The following is a 21,455-nucleotide window of genomic DNA, read 5'->3' as shown; positions in this document are numbered from 1 at the left end:
ATAATGTTATTGTTTACAAATCAGACAAAGGAAGTTGTATTTTCAGATAAATCTGATTATTTCAAAAGAAAGCAGAAGGTACTGTGATTCAACATACTGTTTCAAGCTGCATTATGATCTTATTGACAGATGGAAAGCTAAACTGTAAATACACCTATTCAACTTGAACACAGATAATATTCTTAATAAAATACAATATCTCAACATCACACCATACTGTGTTGTCCACGTTTATCATTATGGTTTGCTTAAACTTCATAAAAAGCGTCCTTTGCGACCAGTTGTTTCTAACATCGAAACATTGTTTGTTTGAGAATTAAGCGTGAAGCTACAAGAGGGATATCTGCGCTGGCCGTCTCTAATTTAGTAGTGAAAAGACTAGAGGGAAGGCAGTGAGTCAACACTACCCACCGTCAATAGTTGGATTGGCTATTACATTATAACGTCCCCACGGCTGAAAGGGTGAGCATGTTTGGTTGGACAGGAAATCAAATCCGTGACCATCAGATTGCAAGTTTGTAGCCCTAACTACCTGGTCATGCTATGTATTTATTTATATGGTCTGTTTGATGTTGTTGCTGTGAGCTCATGACTGACGCCATCTTTAACCAATTTCTTTCTGTGTTTTCACGGAAGATTAGAGATATATACACAACAGTTTAAAACCTCAGTTATCGGATATCTTCAAGAATTCTTAATCGATTTTCCCAACTTTCTCACTATTTGAACAGTAGACATATAATGTAGCATGAAACTCACTGTGGAACATCACAAGCTGGATATACCTTTATCTTTGGATACTGTAGCTAATAATAGTAATGGGCACATGAGGATGTGCAGCCGACATCAGTAAAGCCTCTACTGGTTAATATTTCAACTTTCTAAAATCTATCCCACATATTTTACAGCTAATTTAGTAAAATGTTATTTCATCCTACATACAAAATTCCTGTAAGATATGGGATCTTCAACAAATATCTTAATAACATCACAGAATTCTTATATAAGAATGATTTTTCTAATGTAAGCAATTAGCAGAATACGTCGTAATTATTCAAGGAAGTGGGCCCGGCATGGCCAAGCGTGTTAAGGCGTTCGACTCGTAATCCGAGGGTCGCGGGTTCGAATCCCTATCGCACCAAACATGCTCGCCCACCCAGCCGTGGGGGCGTTATAATGTGACGGTCAATCCCACTATTCGTTGGTAAAAGAGTAGCCCAAGAGTTGGCAGTGGGTGGTGATGACTAGCTGCCTTACACTGCTATATTAGGGACGGCTAGCGCAGATAGCCCTTGTGTAGCTTTGTGCAAAATTCAAAAACAACAAAACAAGTTAAGGAAGCGAAGTATTAATATGGTATGAACAAATGAAGTGTCAACACACCCTCTTATTAACCCTATATGGGTAAATACTCTTTAATAATTAAAAAAAAAAGAGTTTTACACAATATTACGTGTATTTATTTCAAAACGTTTAGATATGTCCAGCATGTTCACTAGCAACGCCATCTAGCTACTCATTAAGTTTTCTTTTCTATGTCACAAAACGGTAATAAAAAAGAAATATCTATCTTATATCGTTTTGATCCATATGAATGCAAAAGAAGTCTTTGAACAGAAGATAGAAGCCCTGAGTAAAATGGTCGGTCCCATCGATCACTTAGGTTTTGTGTTGGTAAATATGATATGTATTTTTTTCTCCACAAAAACCAAACTTACACTTCTTTTAAATCGTGATCTTTCACGTTGAAACGTCAAAATAAATAGGGTTATTTTCCGTCCCCAAGGGATATGACCTGTGTAAAGGAAGTAACATCTGATATTTAGAATTTTAGTTATCGATTAGAAGGTCTATGTCTACAAAATGACAAAACCACTGCTATAGCCTCCCTTTTCAAAGAATTAAGCAGAAAAAAATTAAAAACTCAAATGAGCTCTTAGTAGTTAATACTAAACAGTATATTCTGTGAATCTACTATAATTAAACCTAAATAACTGCTGACATAACCCCTTCTGACACAAAATTTGTGACCACTTGTAGTCGGGAAAAGCAATAGTAATTTCCACGATGTCACAATGACATCCGACTTTAGGGACACCCTGGACTTGGCCTTCAAAACCAAAAGTTAACTTGAAAACAGTGTCACGTATAAGGAGGTTATTTTCTTCGTCATGTGAACATTAGAACTGTGTCGCACGTTAATATTCAAAATGTTTAAGAGCCGAAATTTAAAAAAACAATAATCGCGTGTCACAAGATACGAGTGTGTACAGTTTCACGTGTAAACTTTTCATGACAGAGAAACCCAAGAATTAATCTACTAGGATTGGAGTTTTAAAAGCAGAGGGTCAAGTGTTAAGAATATGAAATAAGTTGTAGGTTGCGCAGAACATTTAACAAATTTCATTTAAATGCATATATAATCTTCGTAAACATGATTCTTGATTTCTGGTTATGAAAGCCACTTTCTGGTTTAGTTGAATTTTGCGAAAGGTACACGAGGGCTGTCTGCGCTAGCCATCCATAATTTAACAGTGCAAGACTAGAGGAAAGGCAGCTTGTCATCACCACCCACTGCCAACTCTAGGACTACTCTTTTACTAACGAATAATGGGACTAACTGTCACATTATAACACCCCCAGGGCTGAAAGGGTGAGTATGTTTGGTGGGACGGGGATTCGAACCTGCGACTCTCAGAATATAAGTCGAGCGTCCTGATCACCTGGGCATGCTGGGTCACCACGTTTTTGTGTACCTTCTGTGGGTTGCACGTACTCGGTATAATTTCACTCACTATATATGAATTTACAATGTTCATAGATTAATGATAACATTAACAAAGATTTATCAACAAAAAAATAATATGCTAACAATTATTTGCAGTTCACCACAATGCTACTTAATGGGCTATCCGTGCTGTATCCAATACTGGTATCGAAACCCGGTTTTAGCTATATAAGGCCACACACATGCCGCTGTGCCACTAGCTGGCACCAGCAAATGTCATGTGTTAGATTATAATTCGAGTCACGTGTCGTTTTTTGTTTGTTTTTGTTTCATTTCTGAGGCAGTGTCGCATGCCACCATCTACGCTGGGATTTCTGGAAAATGTTTTTCTCGGGATAAGACGTGGAATGTCTAAATATTAGTCTCGGGATAAGACGTGGAATGTCTAAATGTCGCAGTGTCTATGTTTTATTCAAGTACGTCCATAAACTTACTGAAATACGTTTGACAAATTATTCTTTCTTTAATTCTGCTATGTACTAGTGTCTTGGTACTGAAATATTATAGCTTATTTGAAATACTGTATTTCAACTTGACTTATTAACTTCTGATAAGTAACAAGCCAACTACTTACAGAAAAAATTAACTTGGTAACTAGGATGGCTAATTAAACATACTTTACTTACGCTTTCAGTTACACGCATTAGAATGTATTATTTCAGACAACTGGTAGGTTTGTGGACTTGCAACGCTAAATATACTCCATTGTGTAGCTTTCTTCCAAACAGACAACGGAAACACAGTTTCACTAGTTTGGTACCCTCACTGTCAAAGGTATTTTTGGCCATAAACTTAATAATATCTCACCAGGTATAGGCATCTTAGATGATTTATATGTTATCCCCTATTCCATATATTAAGCTAACAATCAAAACAATCTCAATGATTAAAGTATAATAGTGAAAATAAAGTAGATATATTAGAAATTATTACCAATACTTTTAATGAAAGTAATAATAAAGTACACCTTACTTACATAACACATAAAAGTTAGCTATTGACTTCAAGATTGTCATAACTTTCTTAACTAAGTGTAAGTTCGTTTAGGGTAAAAAAACAACAAAAACAACTAAGAATAATTGTCCGAAAAAAAAAGGGAACAGAGCAAGTTGTAGTGTTATCATAGTTAATTTTAAACACTTCTCTATTGATTCCGGATGTATAATTTCACCTTTGTTATCAGTCTGTTTAAAATTCGTCACGACATAAAGGGCTATCTGCACATAGCGTCCCTAATTTTGACCCGATAGTCCAAGAGAAAGCAGCCATTTAATAACATCCACCATCAATTTTTTGGGCTAGCTGTTCTAGAATGACGAAAACCGAGAATTGTATATCACTCTTATACTTAATCCATAGACTGTACTTTGACAGCTAAAGGCCACGAATCATGAACCCTTGAATTTATAGCCCGAGCATGCTAACCACGCCCAGCCGATATTCATCATTCCTTTTAATAAATAAGTTCACCAGAGATGGATGGTATGTCACACTGTTTATTCTTAGTGGTGAAGTTCACCTGTCGTTACCGCAATAAATAAATCGTGTTTGCATTTCGAGGATGTGGGTGCGTTATCGGAGCGACAGTCAATTCCCACTATCCGCTTAGAGTATCCTAAGAGTTGGCGATGATTGCTACTGACTAGCTGCCTTCCCTTTAAGCACTCCTAAAGAAAATAGACTTTGCAGATTTGGGCAAACGTCCAAAACAAACAAATGAGTAAGAGGTGACACTACGCAGTTCGTGCTGTCTGTTCCCGTTTCTAGGTTTGTAAATCTCTACTTCTCATTACCTGTAACTGATATAAGTTAAATCACTAAATATATATTATTGTAACTGGGACTATTTGAATAAATTCAAGTTCTCTAAGTTACTAGGAGCGCTTGCCTGCGACAGTTTTATATGACAGCTTCTGCGTAGACATAGTTTTTTTTAATTTTAACAAAGCCCGTTTATCTGGAACTGCTGGTTAAAATATATCAAACCAGCTATCAAAATCAAGAGCTCTTCAGTGGATCAGCGGTTAGTTTGCTGACATACGACGCTACACATTGGGTTTCGATACCCGTGGTGGCAGAGAACAGATAGCCTATTATATACCTTTGCGTTTAGCAACAACACAAACAAACAAACAGTAATATGGTCGTTATCCTGTAAACAGTGTGAAGCGTAAGAAATAATGCATTTAAACAAGACTGATGTAAAAACTGGTTATAAAAGATTAATAAAAATTATTAGATAATAATATATGGAAATTTGTTGTTTTAATTAATATACAGCTAGATAACAGTATCAGCTCAAACCACTAACAGAATAATGTCACGATGCCAAAGTTATGAACGTTCACATTGACCGATGCACAATGTGGATTGCACTTAGCCTCTAAGATGTTGTTTTAAAGCAGTACATTAGATTATCTGCTCTCAGTCCACTGCGGGGAGTCGAACTCCGAATTTAATCGTTGCAAATCAATAAACTTACCGCTGACTCAACTGCTACGAAACTTCGAAAATACCGAGCGCAAAAACACAAAATCCCTTTCAAAGAACAAAAAACATCGTATTTTGACAAGGCTACACTATATGTGTTTTAATGCCAGCTACTTTCGAACTTTTGATGAATAATACTGAAGTCTTAGAATTGTAAGGCAGTTAAAAAAACGTGAGCATGAGTTTTGCTCAAACCGATTAATCAGAATCAGCCTGTTAAGAGTTAAACGTTTGCGTGGCGCCACCAGCCTTTAGTTAAAGTGTCAGTAATATACGACGTCCCCACCGTGAAGGTTTAATAACCGACTCTTCCTCTCCCCTTCCGCCAACTTGTAACAAATAATGTTTACACATTTCTGTAGCAGCCCCCTCTGATACTTCTAGAAGGGACTGTAATCATCGCTGAGGTACTTCATCCTTTGAAGTACCCAAATATGTTCTCTACAAATATTCAGGGCAAAAATATCGTTCTATTTGAAATTTTACATGATGTAGAGTACTTTCGGCTGATGTTAAACACGTGTTCCAACGTAGTTCAATGAAGAGCATAACTTGGAAAACGAACAGCTTCTTGGTGAGCCAGCCAGCCGCACGTTCACAGTGCATGCATCGAGTATTACACCAGACTATTCAACCATGAAATAGACACTTACTATCCTTCACAAATACATCCCGTTACTGTAGCTGTGCTACAAAGCACACACTACATTTATCAACACAAGGGGGTAAAGACCAATGGCTTACCAACAATTCGCTCCTTCTGGCAAAGCCAAAGTGTTCCAGTATTATTTAACAGCGTCAACCATGGTTCGGTACTTACATGGACACAATAGTACCGGGTTTAGTGGTTCGCACCCTCTTTACCACTAAATAACGTGGATGCGTTATAAGAGTGACAGCCCAATCCCACTTTTAGGTTAGAATAGTCAAAGAGTGGTGTTGAATGGTTGCTTCCATTCCAGTCTATCAGTTCAAAATAATGGACGACTAGAGCAGGTAGCCATCGAGTAGTTCTATGGCTCTAGGTACGAGTGAGTGTTGAGTTCAGTTAGTAAACAAGATAACAATTTACATATTTAAAATAGTTCTACGTCACAACGACACTTCTTTTATAGTGCTATAATAGTTCCCTTGAGCTATAACAACGTCTCCATCTCCGGGTGATAACGTATCCCTTGAGGTACAATAACAATATAATAGGAGAGAAGCCCATATGATCTAATAATATCTCCCTGGTGCTATTTTAAAAACACCTTCCTGTCACCCCCTGGTGCCACAGCGGTAAATCTACAAGCTTATAATGCTAGAAACTAGATTTCAATACAAGTGGTGAGCACAGTTCAAATAGCTCATTGTGTGTTTTGTGTTTAACTTCAAACAAATAAGATTCTTCCTCTAGAAGCGAGTTTCTTAAACAGTTATATATTCATTGGTCAGCATCGAGCAGGTATCGTGAAAGGAAGTCTGGTAATATAGCGCCCTCTAGGAGCTTCCCAGTAGTCAAATTACACAAAGTGTATGGAGAACTTCTTATCATCTTAAGCATTTATTTTAAGCGTTTCTATAGGAAATAAAAACTAAACAGCTAGACAAGTATCCCCTCTCCTCCAGAGCACAGTGATATGTCTGCAAGCTTACAACGATAGAAACCGAGTTTCGATACTCATGATGGGCAAAGCACAGATAGCCTACTGTATAGCTTTGTGCTTATCTACAAACAAACAAAGATAAATATCAAGACGTCGATAGCTTTTAGCTGAAGCTACAGAGAAAACACGATAAGATATACGTCAGAAAGAACGTTTGTGATTGGCTATTTGGTCATAAATCTTGATAAAGGGATAATCTTCAATTATATTATTTTATGTTTCGAAAGTAAAAGCCCTCTAAACTATAAAGTGTTTTTTTGCTCTTTAAACAGCTGCAAATGGATTTCAAAATACACTGTACATTGTTCTTAACTTGTATATCATTGCACATTGTTGTTAATTTTTATGTCATTGTACATTGTTGTTAACTTGTATGCCATTGTAAATTGTTGTTAACTGTTTATCAGTGTACATTGTTATTAACTTGTATATCATTGTACACTGTTGTTAACTTGTATGCCATTGTACATTGTTGTTAACTGTTTATCAGTGTACACTATTGTTAACTTGTATATCTTTGCACATTGTTGTTCAATCGTATATAATTGTACATTGTTATTAACTGTTTATCAGTGTACAATGTTGTTAACTTGCATACCATTGTACACTGATGTTAACTTGTATGTCATTGTACACTGTTGTTAAATGTTTATCACTGTACATTGTTATTAACTTGTATATCATTGTGCATTGTTGTCAACTTGTATGTCATTGTACATTGTTGTTAACTGTTTATCAGTGTACAATGTCGTTAACTTGTATACCATTGTACACTGATGTCAACTTGTATGTCATTGTACATTGCTGTTAACTGTTTATCACTGTACATTGTTATTCACTTGTATGTCATTGTACATTGTTGTTAACTGTTTATCACTGTACATTGTTATTAACTTGTATGTCATTGCACATTGTTGTTAACTGTTTATCACTGTACATTGTTATTAACTTGTATATCACTGTACATTGTTATTAACTTGTATGTCATTGTACATTGTTGTTAACTGTTTATCAGTGTACACTACTGTTAACTTGTATATCATTGTACACTGTTGTTAACTTGTATGCCATTGTAAATTGTTGTTAACTGTTTATCAGTGTACACTACTGTTAACTTGTATATCATTGTACACTGTTGTTAACTTGTATGCCATTGTACATTGTTGTTAACTGTTTATCAGTGTACACTATTATTAACTTGTATATCTTTGCACATTGTTGTTCAATCGTATATAATTGTACATTGTTATTAACTGTTTATCAGTGTTCAATGTTGTTAACTTGCATACCATTGTACACTGATGTTAACTTGTATGTCATTGTACACTGTTGTTAAATGTTTATCACTGTACATTGTTATTAACTTGTATATCATTGTGCATTGTTGTCAACTTGTATGTCATTGTACGTTGTTGTTAACTGTTTATCAGTGTACACTACTGTTAACTTGTATATCATTGTACACTGTTGTTAACTTGTATGCCATTGTACATTGTTGTTAACTGTTTATCAGTGTACACTATTATTAACTTGTATATCTTTGCACATTGTTGTTCAATCGTATATAATTGTACATTGTTATTAACTGTTTATCAGTGTTCAATGTTGTTAACTTGTATATCATTGTACACTGTTGTTAACTTGTATGCCATTGTACATTGTTGTTAACTGTTTATCAGTGTACACTATTGTCAACTTGTATATCTTTGCACATTGTTGTTCAATCGTATATAATTGTACATTGTTATTAACTGTTTATCAGTGTACAATGTTGTTAACTTGCATACCATTGTACACTGATGTTAACTTGTATGTCATTGTACACTGTTGTTAAATGTTTATCACTATACATTGTTATTAACTTGTATATCATTGTGCATTGTTGTCAACTTGTATGTCATTGTACATTGTTGTTAACTGTTTATCACTGTACATTGTTATTCACTTGTATGTCATTGCACATTGTTGTTAACTGTTTATCACTGTACATTGTTATTAACTTGTATGTCATTTTACATTGTTGTTAACTGTTTATCACTGTACATTGTTATTAACTTGTATATCACTGTACATTGTTATTAACTTGTATGTCATTTTACATTGTTGTTAACTGTTTATCACTGTACATTGTTATTAACTTGTATATCACTGTACATTGTTATTAACTTGTATGTCATTGTACATTGTTGTTAACTGTTTATCACTGTACACTACTGTTAACTTGTATATCATTGTACACTGTTGTTAACTTGTATGCCATTGTAAATTGTTGTTAACTGTTTATCAGTGTACACTACTGTTAACTTGTATATCATTGTACACTGTTGTTAACTTGTATGCCATTGTACATTGTTGTTAACTGTTTATCAGTGTACACTATTATTAACTTGTATATCTTTGCACATTGTTGTTCAATCGTATATAATTGTACATTGTTATTAACTGTTTATCAGTGTTCAATGTTGTTAACTTGCATACCATTGTACACTGATGTTAACTTGTATGTCATTGTACACTGTTGTTAAATGTTTATCACTGTACATTGTTATTAACTTGTATATCATTGTGCATTGTTGTCAACTTGTATGTCATTGTACATTGTTGTTAACTGTTTATCAGTGTACACTACTGTTAACTTGTATATCATTGTACACTGTTGTTAACTTGTATGCCATTGTAAATTGTTGTTAACTGTTTATCAGTGTACACTACTGTTAACTTGTATATCATTGTACACTGTTGTTAACTTGTATGCCATTGTACATTGTTATTAACTGTTTATCAGTGTACAATGTTGTTAACTTGCATACCATTGTACACTGATGTTAATTTGTATGTCATTGTACACTGTTGTTAAATGTTTATCACTGTACATTGTTATTAACTTGTATATCATTGTGCATTGTTGTCAACTTGTATGTCATTGTACATTGTTGTTAGCTTGAATATCATGCGAGAGATATAACAAAGTTAACTGCACCACATAGTTGATACAGTGGTAGGTATCTCCTCCCCACACACAAGTTAAGGCTATCTTTGGAGCTGCTCTTTGTAATTCCTAGTCGCATTAAACGGACCCCTTGTTGAACTATGATTCTCTCCAGTATATTTTGGCGTAAACTGATATTCTAGTGTGTGATAATTTTAAATATTTGTCTTCAACCACCAGTCGCATACAAGCAAACAAAGAAGTGAGTGGTTAACGACTTACACACACAGTCTTTGGTACACTTTCCTCATAGCTGAAACGTGAATCTTTCATTATCACACAGTGAATAAACTCAACTCTTTGCGATACTTGTTATTATTTTACAAATCTGGCGTTGATGACCTCAGTGGTATAAAAAGCCGTCTGGTTCGACTTTGGTGGTCGATTACACACTAAACGCTACAGACGGATGTCTAAGGTTAAATAGGATGCGTTAAGCGTAGGTTAGAGAAAAGTTTGTTTTTGAATTTCGTGCAAAGCTAGACGAGGGCTATCTGCGCTAGCCGTCCCTAATTTAGCAGTGTAAGACTAGAGGGAAGGCAGCTAGTCATCACCACCCACCGCTAATAATTGGGTTAGCCTTTTACCAGCAAATAGTGGGATTGATCGTCACATTATAACGCCCCCACGGCTGAAATGGCGAGCATGTTTGGTGCGATGGGGATTCGAACCCTAAGGAAAGGTTACGTTTAGCCCAAGCTTTTATCTTAAGGTTCAATAACGGATAACCGCAAATACAATTTTGTTACTTTTTCATTTTTCGGGAGAGGAAAGCGAGAAAATCAACCGTATCCAGATGGAACACCGCACGAGCACATAGAGAACTGTCACTAACTAACTGAATGATTTTTTTCGTTTTCGATAAATTTGAAAGTGGTAGCCACTTCTGTTGTGAAGAAGGGTTGTTTTATTTCCACCATTGACACATCGATTTTTTAAAAGTATCCTGGTGGATGATAATGAAAATAAATTGTGAAATCGACAATAAAGAATACATTTAAAGAACACCAATAGTAAAACCATGGAGGAACAAATATTGTGTATCCGAACGTGCGAGCTAATCCACGTTGTGCCATTAATATGGGTCAGTAGTTTATTCGAGTTACTTCAATAATAAGATACGTTTATGTGTCAATTAAAGCAACATAAGCTACAAACCCAATTCCTGCACCATATTGAATCTACTTCAGGTTTTCTTACTACCTTGTTAGTTACGTTTCATACTAAACACGCACGTGATTTCTCAGAATAGTTCCAGGTCTTTTCGTTACGTTTTTAACTACTGATTTATGTGGAAAGCCTCCGATAGGATCTGTCTTGTTCTATGTCACACACGACATGTACGAATAAAAATATTCACATTTCAGGGAAGCAAAAAACCTACAAAGTTAAAGTTTATTTCACAGCACTGAAATTAATTTTTACTTCCTTCGATTCTGATTTATTTTTAATCTTGTAAATTTGATACTACTAAAAGTCGTGTAAAACAACGGTTAAAGGACAAAGTTGTGTTCAAAATGTCGAAATTACTATTATATATAGCGCAGGTAGCCCTCGTGTAGCTTTGCGCGAAACTCAAAAACAAACTATTATATGTAAATATTTTGGTTTCATCAAAACTTGAATCATATATACATATAAAGCTATAGTGCTCTAACAGCTCCTGTAAATTATCCACTAAACTTAATTATTTGTAACAAGCAACTTCGTCATGTTCGGCGCTATTAATATTTTGTTTCTGGGGAGAGGGCGTAGCTCGTGCTTCGGGAATAAACGTTGTGCCATTTTGTGTTTAAATGCGCAAAGTTTATAAGACGTAGAAGTAGTGTTGTGTGTTTAAAGTAATTAAAACAAACAAGTGACGTGCTTAAACTATTCACCAAAATATCAAGTACACACAGTTCTGAACGAATATGATGGTCATGCAGGACGACCCGGTGACTGCATGGTTAACCCTGTTCCACAGCACGTGAAACCCACCAAACACCTCCAGTACAAGAGACATTTTAAGCCACTTGGTGTGATAAAAAATAAAAAAAACATATTTAGTAAGAGACACCAAATAAAGCGAAACTTTCAAAATCTGGACGTTGAGTCAAGTATTAAAAACTCAACAGGGTGACAGAACCGATACCCTAAGCGTTTATAATTCACACACAAAACTTCAAGACATAAAAACCACTGGCTAAGATGGAGTTCTAAAGGGTGAAATAACCATTTCCAGAATTCTTTTTTCTTTCCAATGCACGGTATCATCTACATCCACCCCTTTCCAATGGTGACGTCATTCGTACTTCGCTTACCCCTAATTTCACTTTTGCATAGCATAATACGTAAAAAAATCACACACTAAAAAAATTGTTTGTTTGTTTTGGAATTTCGCACAAAGTTACTCGAGGGCTATTTGTGCTAGCCGTCCCTAATTTAGCAGTGTAAGACTAGAGGGAAGGCAGCTAGTCATCACCACCCACCGCCAACTCTTGGGCTACTATTTTACTAACGAATAGTGGGATTGACCGTCACATTATAACGCCCCACGGCTGGGCGGGCGAGCATGTTTTGGCGCGACTCGGGCGCGAACTCGCGACCCTCAGATTACGAAGCGCACGCCTTAACGCGCTAGGCAATGCCAGGCCACTAAAAAAAAAATGATTTCTGTGTTTAGCCTATTGTCGTTTTCTGATCTTTTTAACACTCAAAAACTATTCAATATATATTTTAATTGCACTTATCATATTACATTATTATTACAGTTAATTGTAACTGTATTTGACTAGTTTAGAAATAGTTTTCATACCATAACAACATCAGATTTTGATTCATTAAATACGATCATCTGAGCAGCAAAACATACAGAAATAACAATATAACAAGCGTTCAACTTTTTATTTTATTCGGTGGATGTTTGAGCTCGCGTGGGTAAAAATTGTGTATGCTAACAATTAAGCAAAACCTTAATCCGAGTTTATTTCAACCAAAACGGATAATTTATAATCCATAACAAAATTTGAAACAAATTTCACAGTTTATTCATTCTGTTCTCTGTTATTTGTTTCAGAACAGAAGCTTTTTTGCATCATTTACCATACATTTCAAGTTTATCATTTTTCGCAAACCTTAAAGGTGAGGGCCTGGCATGGCCAGGTGGTTAAAGCACTCGACCCGTAATCCGAGGGTCCCGGGTTCTAATCTCTGTCACACCAAACATGCTCGCCCTTTCAGCTGTGGGGCGTTATAATGTTACGGTCAATCCAACTATTCGTTGCTAAAAGAGTAGCCCAAGAGTTGACGGTGGGTGGTGATGACTAGATACCTTTCCTCTAGCATTACACTGCTAAATTAGGGACGGCTAGCGCAGATAGTCCTCGTGTAGATTTGCGTGTAATTCAAAACAAACCTTAAAGGTGGATAGGGCGTTCGACTCGAAATCTGAGGGTCACGGGTTCGAATCCCCGTTGCACCAAACATGCTCCTCGTTTCAGCCGTGGGGGCGTTAAATGTTACGGTCAATCCCATTATGTGTTGGTAAAAGAGTAGCCCAAGGGACGGTTAGCATAGACAGCCCTCGTGTAGCTTTGCGCAAATTCAAAAACTGTTCACCTGTTAAATTATTTTAACTGTGATAAACTTACTCCAGAATATCGAGTTAAAAAACGATTTCTCTTGTTAGCTGAGTTCCAACATAAATTGTCACTTTCTGGAAAATTCGTACTCGCTTAGTTTAATGAAACGAAATGCGCGTGTTTTCAGTTCACAGCAGACAATATTATCCAGTGAGCTACCATCTAACAATAATCTCTTGACAATAGTTATGTGACCATTTTCCTTTTTAAGCACACGTACAAAGATAAATTCAGTAATTTTAATGAGATCCACAAGAAATTACCTAATTAAACCGTGGTATACGACAAAATGTTCCTAAGTGATCTATATGCCGAGTTATCTTTAAATGTTCACTTCATTTCTCATTGGACTGAAATTCCAAACGGAACATCGAAACTTTTGCGAGAACGGATAATTACAGAATCGCTATTGTTGTTAATCTCATACAATTCAAAATATAAAACAGCTGTAAACGTTTTCCAGCAAACTCCGATATGGAAGACTGAAGATAAATGAAAAGATAACCGTTCAGATTTAGGCTATCAGCTACTTTTAAATATTTTTACTTGTATTTTATCAACACCAGCACAGACAAGTTTATTTAGTAATGGTCGGAAGTTGAAAAGTCCTGTCTTGATAACACTTCCCAAATTTGTTTAATTTCAAACTTCTATATAAACATTTTGCACGTCTCACGTCTTCAAAAAAATAACACCACTACGCCCTGATGCGTTAAAACCATTGACAATGATGTACAGTAATAAACGATGAATATAAATGCAGGGTTGAGCATATTATGTTAAAACGATTTTCAATACGCACAACGACAACAAACGTGACAACCACAGACGAAACAAAGTTGCAGTGTGATGGATGTATCAAAGTTACTTAAACATTGTATATCGTCACATTGGTATTGTTGTGCCAACGAGAACTGATCGTTTTTGGGAAACAGACGCAACATCCTTCGACAAGAAATATACATATACCCAGATAATAAAGACATATTTAAATCGAATGTTTAGAATTTCCAAGATGGGCATTGAAACACTAAGGAATGGATCATCATGTGGTCCCAGAACTATGCAAAAAGAACTTGCAATAAGTCGTACCCTATCCATGGTAAGCGACGTGTATCGTCTTGTATTATACGAGAATCCACAAACATAAAGATCAGTGGCAAAAGCTGTCTATGTGTCCCAGGAAACATTACGCATCATAATCAAGTACAATCATCGTTTAAAGAAAAAGAGGTCAAAAGAGTATGGATTCATGAAGATGAGGCTTTTCATCATACTTACCGTTCAACTATAGCACATAGGGAGCTGGAACATTAAACCAGTATTCATGCTATTCTACACAAAGACAAGTCGGTCATCTCTACATGCACATTGCCTATGGATTTAGTGTGATTGAAAAGTTGAAACGAGTGCTGAGAATCGTCGTCCTCGCGCATAAGAACTAGATGAGAAGTAACCAGAGAAGAATGTTGGCTTTGAATATGACAGCTTTGGGAACGGAGCCATTTATAATTTAAAATACGCTGCAAACAAGATGCACAATTATCTGATAAAGAATGAGCAAGACTGGCCATGGTGACATGGATTGTAATGACGTAATGATGCCTTAAAATCGTTTTAATATAACCTATTCAACCTTGTGTACAAGTCAGATAATGCCTTTAAAGTACTGTATAATTTTTCATATAGATACATTATTAATAAAAAATAATAATAATTTAGAAATTACTTCACAGAAATAACTTATTTTCATTCGTTCCTACATTTAAAGCCATTATTAACAATAGGTGGCTTTGAAAGCTTTGTTTGTTTATTTGTTTTGAATTTCGCGCAAAGCTACACGAGGACTATCTGTGCTAGCCGTCCCTAATTTAGCAGTGTAAGACTAGAGGGAAGGCAGCTAGTCATCACTACCCAACGCCAACTCTTGGGCTAATCTTTTACCAAAGAATAGTGGGATTGACCGTCATATTTTAACGTCCCCACGGCTGAAAGGGCGAGCATGTTTGTTGTGACGTGGATTCGAACCCCCGACTCTCAGATTACGAGTCGAGTGCCTTAACCACTTGGCGTTTAATTGAGGAGTTAATTCTCAACAAATGCATATTTTATTTTTCGTTCTACAAAATTTAAAACCATTATCAACACTAGGTGGTGTTAAAAGCCAGAAATAAAGATTACTAAAGCACAAAGACTACTATACTTTTTTGTTTGTTATTACACATATTTAGCTACAACCGCTTAATATGGGAAGTAACCTGTAGAATACAGAATTATATGGGAATTAACCTCTTTTTAACTTTTTGTTATGCAAAACTTATTATTTACAGAATACACAACTACTCGCATACGAGATATTCAAAAGTTCATAGCTTCTAACGTACTTTTACATGGTTGGAACCTGTTCTAGAAGTTCTTTCCTTGATCCGAAAAATTACCAACAGTTACACTGACTCCGGGCTACATAACTTTAGCATTTAACAGCAGCGTCTGGCGGGAATTAGTGGTAAAAAATTGTTTGAAATGTCTGTCCCTCCGCTGGTATTCAAGCTAGCTTAACTCCTTAAATATGCAAGATTAGTAAAAATTGTTAATTTTAAAGGGGGAATAAGGATCGTAAAAAACATTAAGAAACAAGTTGAATAAAGATTATAGTTACTATAATAGAACTTATAGAACTATAAGATTATAGTTACAAGCCTTAAACAAACATGGCTGGAAGCAGTGTTTACCTTATTTTATCAAGCTAAATATCCATACTTTGACTTCACTAAAATTGATAAATACTATTTGCTAGAACACATAAAATACATGTAAAATAGACAATACGACATACTTAGCATAAGTCGTTAATTATCGTCAACATTTACAGCCGCTAACTTAAAACCAACAATTTAAAAATAGCAACATCTATATGAAATAACGTGTAATGGGTTTGCTTTCATACGTTTAGTGTCTATGTTTATTTCAGTGTAGTTATTGTTTTTTGCACATGACGTATGTTGTTGGCTGTCTATTGCGCAAGCCCTGTCTGTTCTCTAAATTTGTAGAAGATTCTTGAAAGCAAGAATCAATATTTGTTTCACGAAAATGCTAGCTTGTTTTTGAACATTGTTGAAACTTCGAGAAACTCGCATGAATCGTATAAAAGCAGCTAGCGGAGAGACGGTAAAAGAAGAATAATATTATTGGACAGCTGCAGTTAAAAAATTGCTACAGTTGCTGTAAGATCCGGAAGCTATAATTGTGATTAACGCCTATTAATCGGAAAACTACAAAATTGGACCAGGAACGCATATAGATTTCGAACATTGCAAACCTTTGAACTTCAGTGAATTTGTTCGGACGTTATTATTTCCATAAGGCCCAGCATGGCCAAGTGGGTTAAGGCGTTCGACTCGTAATCCGAGGGTCGCGGGTTCGAATCCAGGTCGCATCAAACACGCTCGTCCTTTCAGCCATGGGGGCGTTACAATGTGCGGTCAATCCCACTAATCGTCGCTGAAAGAGTAGCCCAAGAGTTGGCGAGGGGTGGTGGTGACTAGTTGCCTTCCCTCTAGTTTTACACTGCTAAATTAGGGACGGCTAGCGCAGATAGCTTTCGAGTAGCATTTCGCGAAATTCAAAACAAACAAACACTATTTCTACAATGACATTAGACACCCTCCTCGGTAAGAAGTGAGTTTGTAACAGGTGTGAGCCAACCAAGCTAGCTAGTTGAAGTGAAATGTGATAATATCAACTCAGAATTAATTTGCTCCTCGTGAACCTGGATCGTTGATAAAATATTCAGTTCTAGACTAGATAGAAGACTAAATATTGTTTGAGTTTGTAAAACTCTTGTATATAAACATGATTTGTAATAACTATCAGTAATAGCCATTATTGTAAATTGTATTTTTTGTTTGTTTATATATTAAAATATATTTGCATTAAAAACGATAATTGTGTATATCAATCTTGTTGACAAATATCATAAATTTGATACATATTAACATTTAATTAACTTCTAAATTGAAATTTCTGGTTATTTGAAATAGTAATACGTAAAGTACGTTACATGATAAATTGGAGACTTATTCAGGATAAATTATAATACGTAATAAGTGCTATAAGTAGTGGTAATCAATACTGAATACCCAATCACAATTTCAGCTAAGTATATGAAACAGTATAAAGGATACCACCGTCGTCTGAGTAGGAAAATCTGATATGGTAATCGTCCAGTTAAAAATTTGCTGAAATATTGTTGTGGAAATTCACGTAGTGAGAGCAAACTCGAATAACGATGAACAATAGCAACTCGAATAGACACGCAACAGCAAAACGGGGAGCCTTTAATGTGGCAGTGCGCACTTAATGAACTAGTTGTAGTTTCCAATTAACATGAACACTAGGAAAAAAAAAACAGTGTTTTGTGTTTTTTATGACGGAAAGTGAAGGACTTAAAAGTTTTGCAGAACGCAAAATTAAGGAAATCGAAATAAGTCGCAAACTATTTTGTCAGTTTTTTTTTTGCAAAATTCCTGTACGATCCCACAATACAGTAGCTACCAACTGCAATAATTTTATAGTGGAGTCATAATAGGGATTTGTAGCTTAAGAAAACTGTCAGCAGCGGATCTCCAGTCTTATTTGCTTACTTTTTGCGATCTCTATTTGCATATTTTAAATTCTAAGTTTTAATTATCTTGTATGTTGCCTTTTAATGCACAGCAATGGGAAAATGTATGCCTAAAGTACGATTAAGTGCATATAAACTCTTAGCAGTAGAAAAGAAGTCTTTCAAATAAAACAAGTATGTCTAAAACAGCGCTTTGAATAAAGTTTCGTGTTTTTCAAGGTAATTATTTACTGAGCGAGGTGGTTTGTGCCTGAGGTTTCGTGTAAACACGCGTTTAACACGCATCAAGTACAAAAGCAGCCATTCAGAACATCACATCTATTATGTATTTATGATCACGTAACGTTTAAAAGGTCGTAAGCAATCGCAACACTTCATAAAATATAACTTTCTAGGTTTTGGTGCAAAATATCCAGTCGATTTTATTTTAGGTTTATGAACAAATAGGTAAATTTTGAATATGTATACAACCGCAAAATTACTTATTTCACTTTTTATAAATGTTTAGGTGGTCTTAACTGCTGAAAAGTAAAGTTTTAGTGTTGTTTCAAGAAAATGTCTGCTTTTAAGGTGGCTTTTGCCCGAATGTTTGCATGTTTTTCTTACAGCATAGCCACATCGGGCTATCTGCTGTCCACTAAAGGGAGTCGAATTCTTAATTTTAGCTTTGTAAATCCGTAGACGTACCGCTGTCCCAATGGGGAAGTCCGCATGTTCTTTTAGTTTTGAGCAACTTCCTGTACGATCTCTATTATGAATCACTATCGTAGTTCATGGCACTTACTTCGATAAAGTTTTCCTTTGCACTATTAGTCCGTGAAATAAGAGAAACTGTATGGGTGACTTCTGAGAGATAAACATGGCATACACACACACACATACATATATAAACGCATCTAATTAGACGAATAATAAAAGAACAGTGTTAAAGGTTGACTTATTTTATGACAAGTACGTATAATGCGTGATACCATATACGACCATCAACTGTCTTCCATTGTTCGTACGTAACAAAAGACCCCCACCAATCGATAACAAGGCTGTATGTACAACGGAAATGAACTCAGTTTAAGATGAGCTTTTTCGGTTTCTGTTCCTTATGTTTAGTTTCGCCGTGTTAGGTTGACTCTTCCCACGTGGCTGCTAAAACATACTTTACAACTCAATCGGTCTCAATCTCTTCGATTTTGTTAAAAGTTTGAAATGTGCACAACAATAAGCACAATGTGACAGCTATCTTTCCCGTTTAACTAAATGATAACAGTATCTTTGTCGAACGAGTTCACGAAATCGCAGTCTCTCCAAGATTAGCTGATGGTTAACCTTCGATCGTGACGTAACTTTCAAGTGAATTACGCTGGCACTGATGTACATACAATATCACACTACAAACAACCGGATCCCTCTGAGGTGTGTGTTGGAATTTTGACAGTCGAGTTTTAAGCACACAAAACTCGTGTTATCAGACGTTTTAGTTGATAGCAACTTCTGTGTGGGAGTGAATGCTCTTACAATTTTCATTTTATTCGCATTTTTAAGTGTTTGTTACTGCAAAATGCTCGATAAACAAGTTCATCCTGTCAAATTATTAGATACATAAAATTATATTCACGCACAACAATATATATCGTATCATCATTATGATTTTCCACGTACACACCGCTAATGGCAAGCGACTACAATTAAGACCCCGTGACTTCTGTAACAGCTTAATAGATAAGTTACGTCTTTCTAACGCTGTAAGAAAAAAATTAGAAAGGCAGTTATAAGCCAAAATGATCCGTCATACATAATATTTGTACACAAATAAATAAAACCTAATGTCTAACGACTTTACGTTTCGAACTAATAACAAAATTGAAACAAAAGTCGTTCTGAATTTAGTAAAAGAAACAGTGCAACATACATAAGGTAAGCCTTGTGATACCAAATTGAAAGTAGTTATAATAATAATAAAGGCTTACAAAAAATTTAGTACGCTTTATATGGATATTCATTAACATTTTATAAAGTTTGGGCTAAAGCTGTTTCCTTCGTACACTCTACGAGAATTAATCAACTAAGATTTGAACTATTTAGAATCTTTGCGACTTTTTAGTTTTAATTATTTGGTCTGGAGATTAAAACAAAACTGCATTCTGGAAGCTGTTCGTGACATCGTAGTCTGGTGTTTGTTCGTTAGCTCTCAGTCGTTTCAATCATTCTAGTTAAGCGCGGCTTAAGGAGAGCTATAATTGCTTTTATGTTAAACCTGTGGAACAGCTGGTGGTGCTACATAAATAGACTGGATTCGTTACTAGGCCTAAGTTTACACTGGAACTGTGTTAAATATTTGGCGATTAATGAAATTTGTAAAAAAGTGATGGGAAATTTCTGGGATACATAAACTTCTATTCTACAGCTGCCTGATAGTATCTACTGTTATATAAATAAAACAATAGCAAAGGTATTTAAAAATTAGATTACGTAATTCTAGTTCTGCGTTTAAAAGAAAGAAGTCGCTCACTAAAATATTTTTAAGCAATTAAAAAAATTCACAGAACTTAAAACTTGCCTTGAAAAATATATGCGTTAAATCAAACTTTATAAACTATATTTTACCTTCTTACACACAAGCAACTCGTTTCCATTCAGATCAATGTGTTGAAGACGATTTTCCTGTAAAGAAAGTATCATTTTAACACACGAAATACGTGGTAGGAGACATAGCTTTTATTTTATACACCCATGGTTACAAAGAACAGGTATTCCTTTTGACATGAAATATGTAAACAAACTATTGGCTGCTGCTCTTGTAACAATTCCGCCGAGGTTTCTGTTTAACATTATTTTACCGCATCATGAGTTGGCTGCATTTTCAAACCCGGAGGGTGAGTTGAGAGGGTCGTAAGGAGAAAGAGGAATTTTTTTCGACCTAAATACCTGAGACCCTATGTGAGATAGGGCTAGTGGGTTTCAAGTTCAAGGGAACCGTAGAAAGACTTCTTTTTTTTTTTTTCAACATTCTTTGGCGACTAAACGAGTAAGATTAAAACTTAAAAATATAAAAAAATGTACACTCCGTTTCCTCGTTTTAAAAATCTACCATATTATGTAAGAGAAATTTTCAACTGCTATACGTAAACACAACAACTAGACTTAGAATAAAAATAAAATAGCTGTTATCCTTGTATCTTTTAATGTACGAGTGTTTTCGAATTACACGTATATGTGATATTTAAAACATTTTGATGTATGTACAATGTAATGTAGACTTCAAGGTTTTTGTTTTCTTGTTGTAAGGGCAAAGCCA

The 21,455-nt window shown here is 35.4% G+C and overlaps 1 protein-coding gene across 10 annotated transcripts in view; it reads right to left on the bottom strand.

Moving 5' to 3' along the window:
- LOC143226533 (apoptosis-stimulating of p53 protein 1-like) overlaps nt 1-21,455 on the bottom strand; it is a 226,804-nt gene that overhangs the window by 32,969 nt on the left and 172,380 nt on the right. For 4 of the 10 annotated variants that reach the window (XM_076457601.1, XM_076457602.1, XM_076457606.1 and 1 more), the window contains one exon: nt 20,765-20,821. The exons of the other annotated variants lie outside the window; for them this stretch is intronic. In XM_076457601.1, the coding sequence (XP_076313716.1) occupies nt 20,765-20,821 (57 nt within the window). The remainder of the gene's footprint in view (nt 1-20,764; nt 20,822-21,455) is intronic. 10 annotated transcript variants of the gene reach the window in all.

This window comes from Tachypleus tridentatus, chromosome 9 (assembly GCF_004210375.1).
Source record: "Tachypleus tridentatus isolate NWPU-2018 chromosome 9, ASM421037v1, whole genome shotgun sequence".
In the NCBI taxonomy this organism is placed as follows: Eukaryota; Metazoa; Arthropoda; class Merostomata; order Xiphosura; family Limulidae; genus Tachypleus; species Tachypleus tridentatus.
The sequence above is the reverse complement of the archived record's forward strand: the minus strand, read 5'-3'. Positions and strand labels throughout refer to the sequence as shown.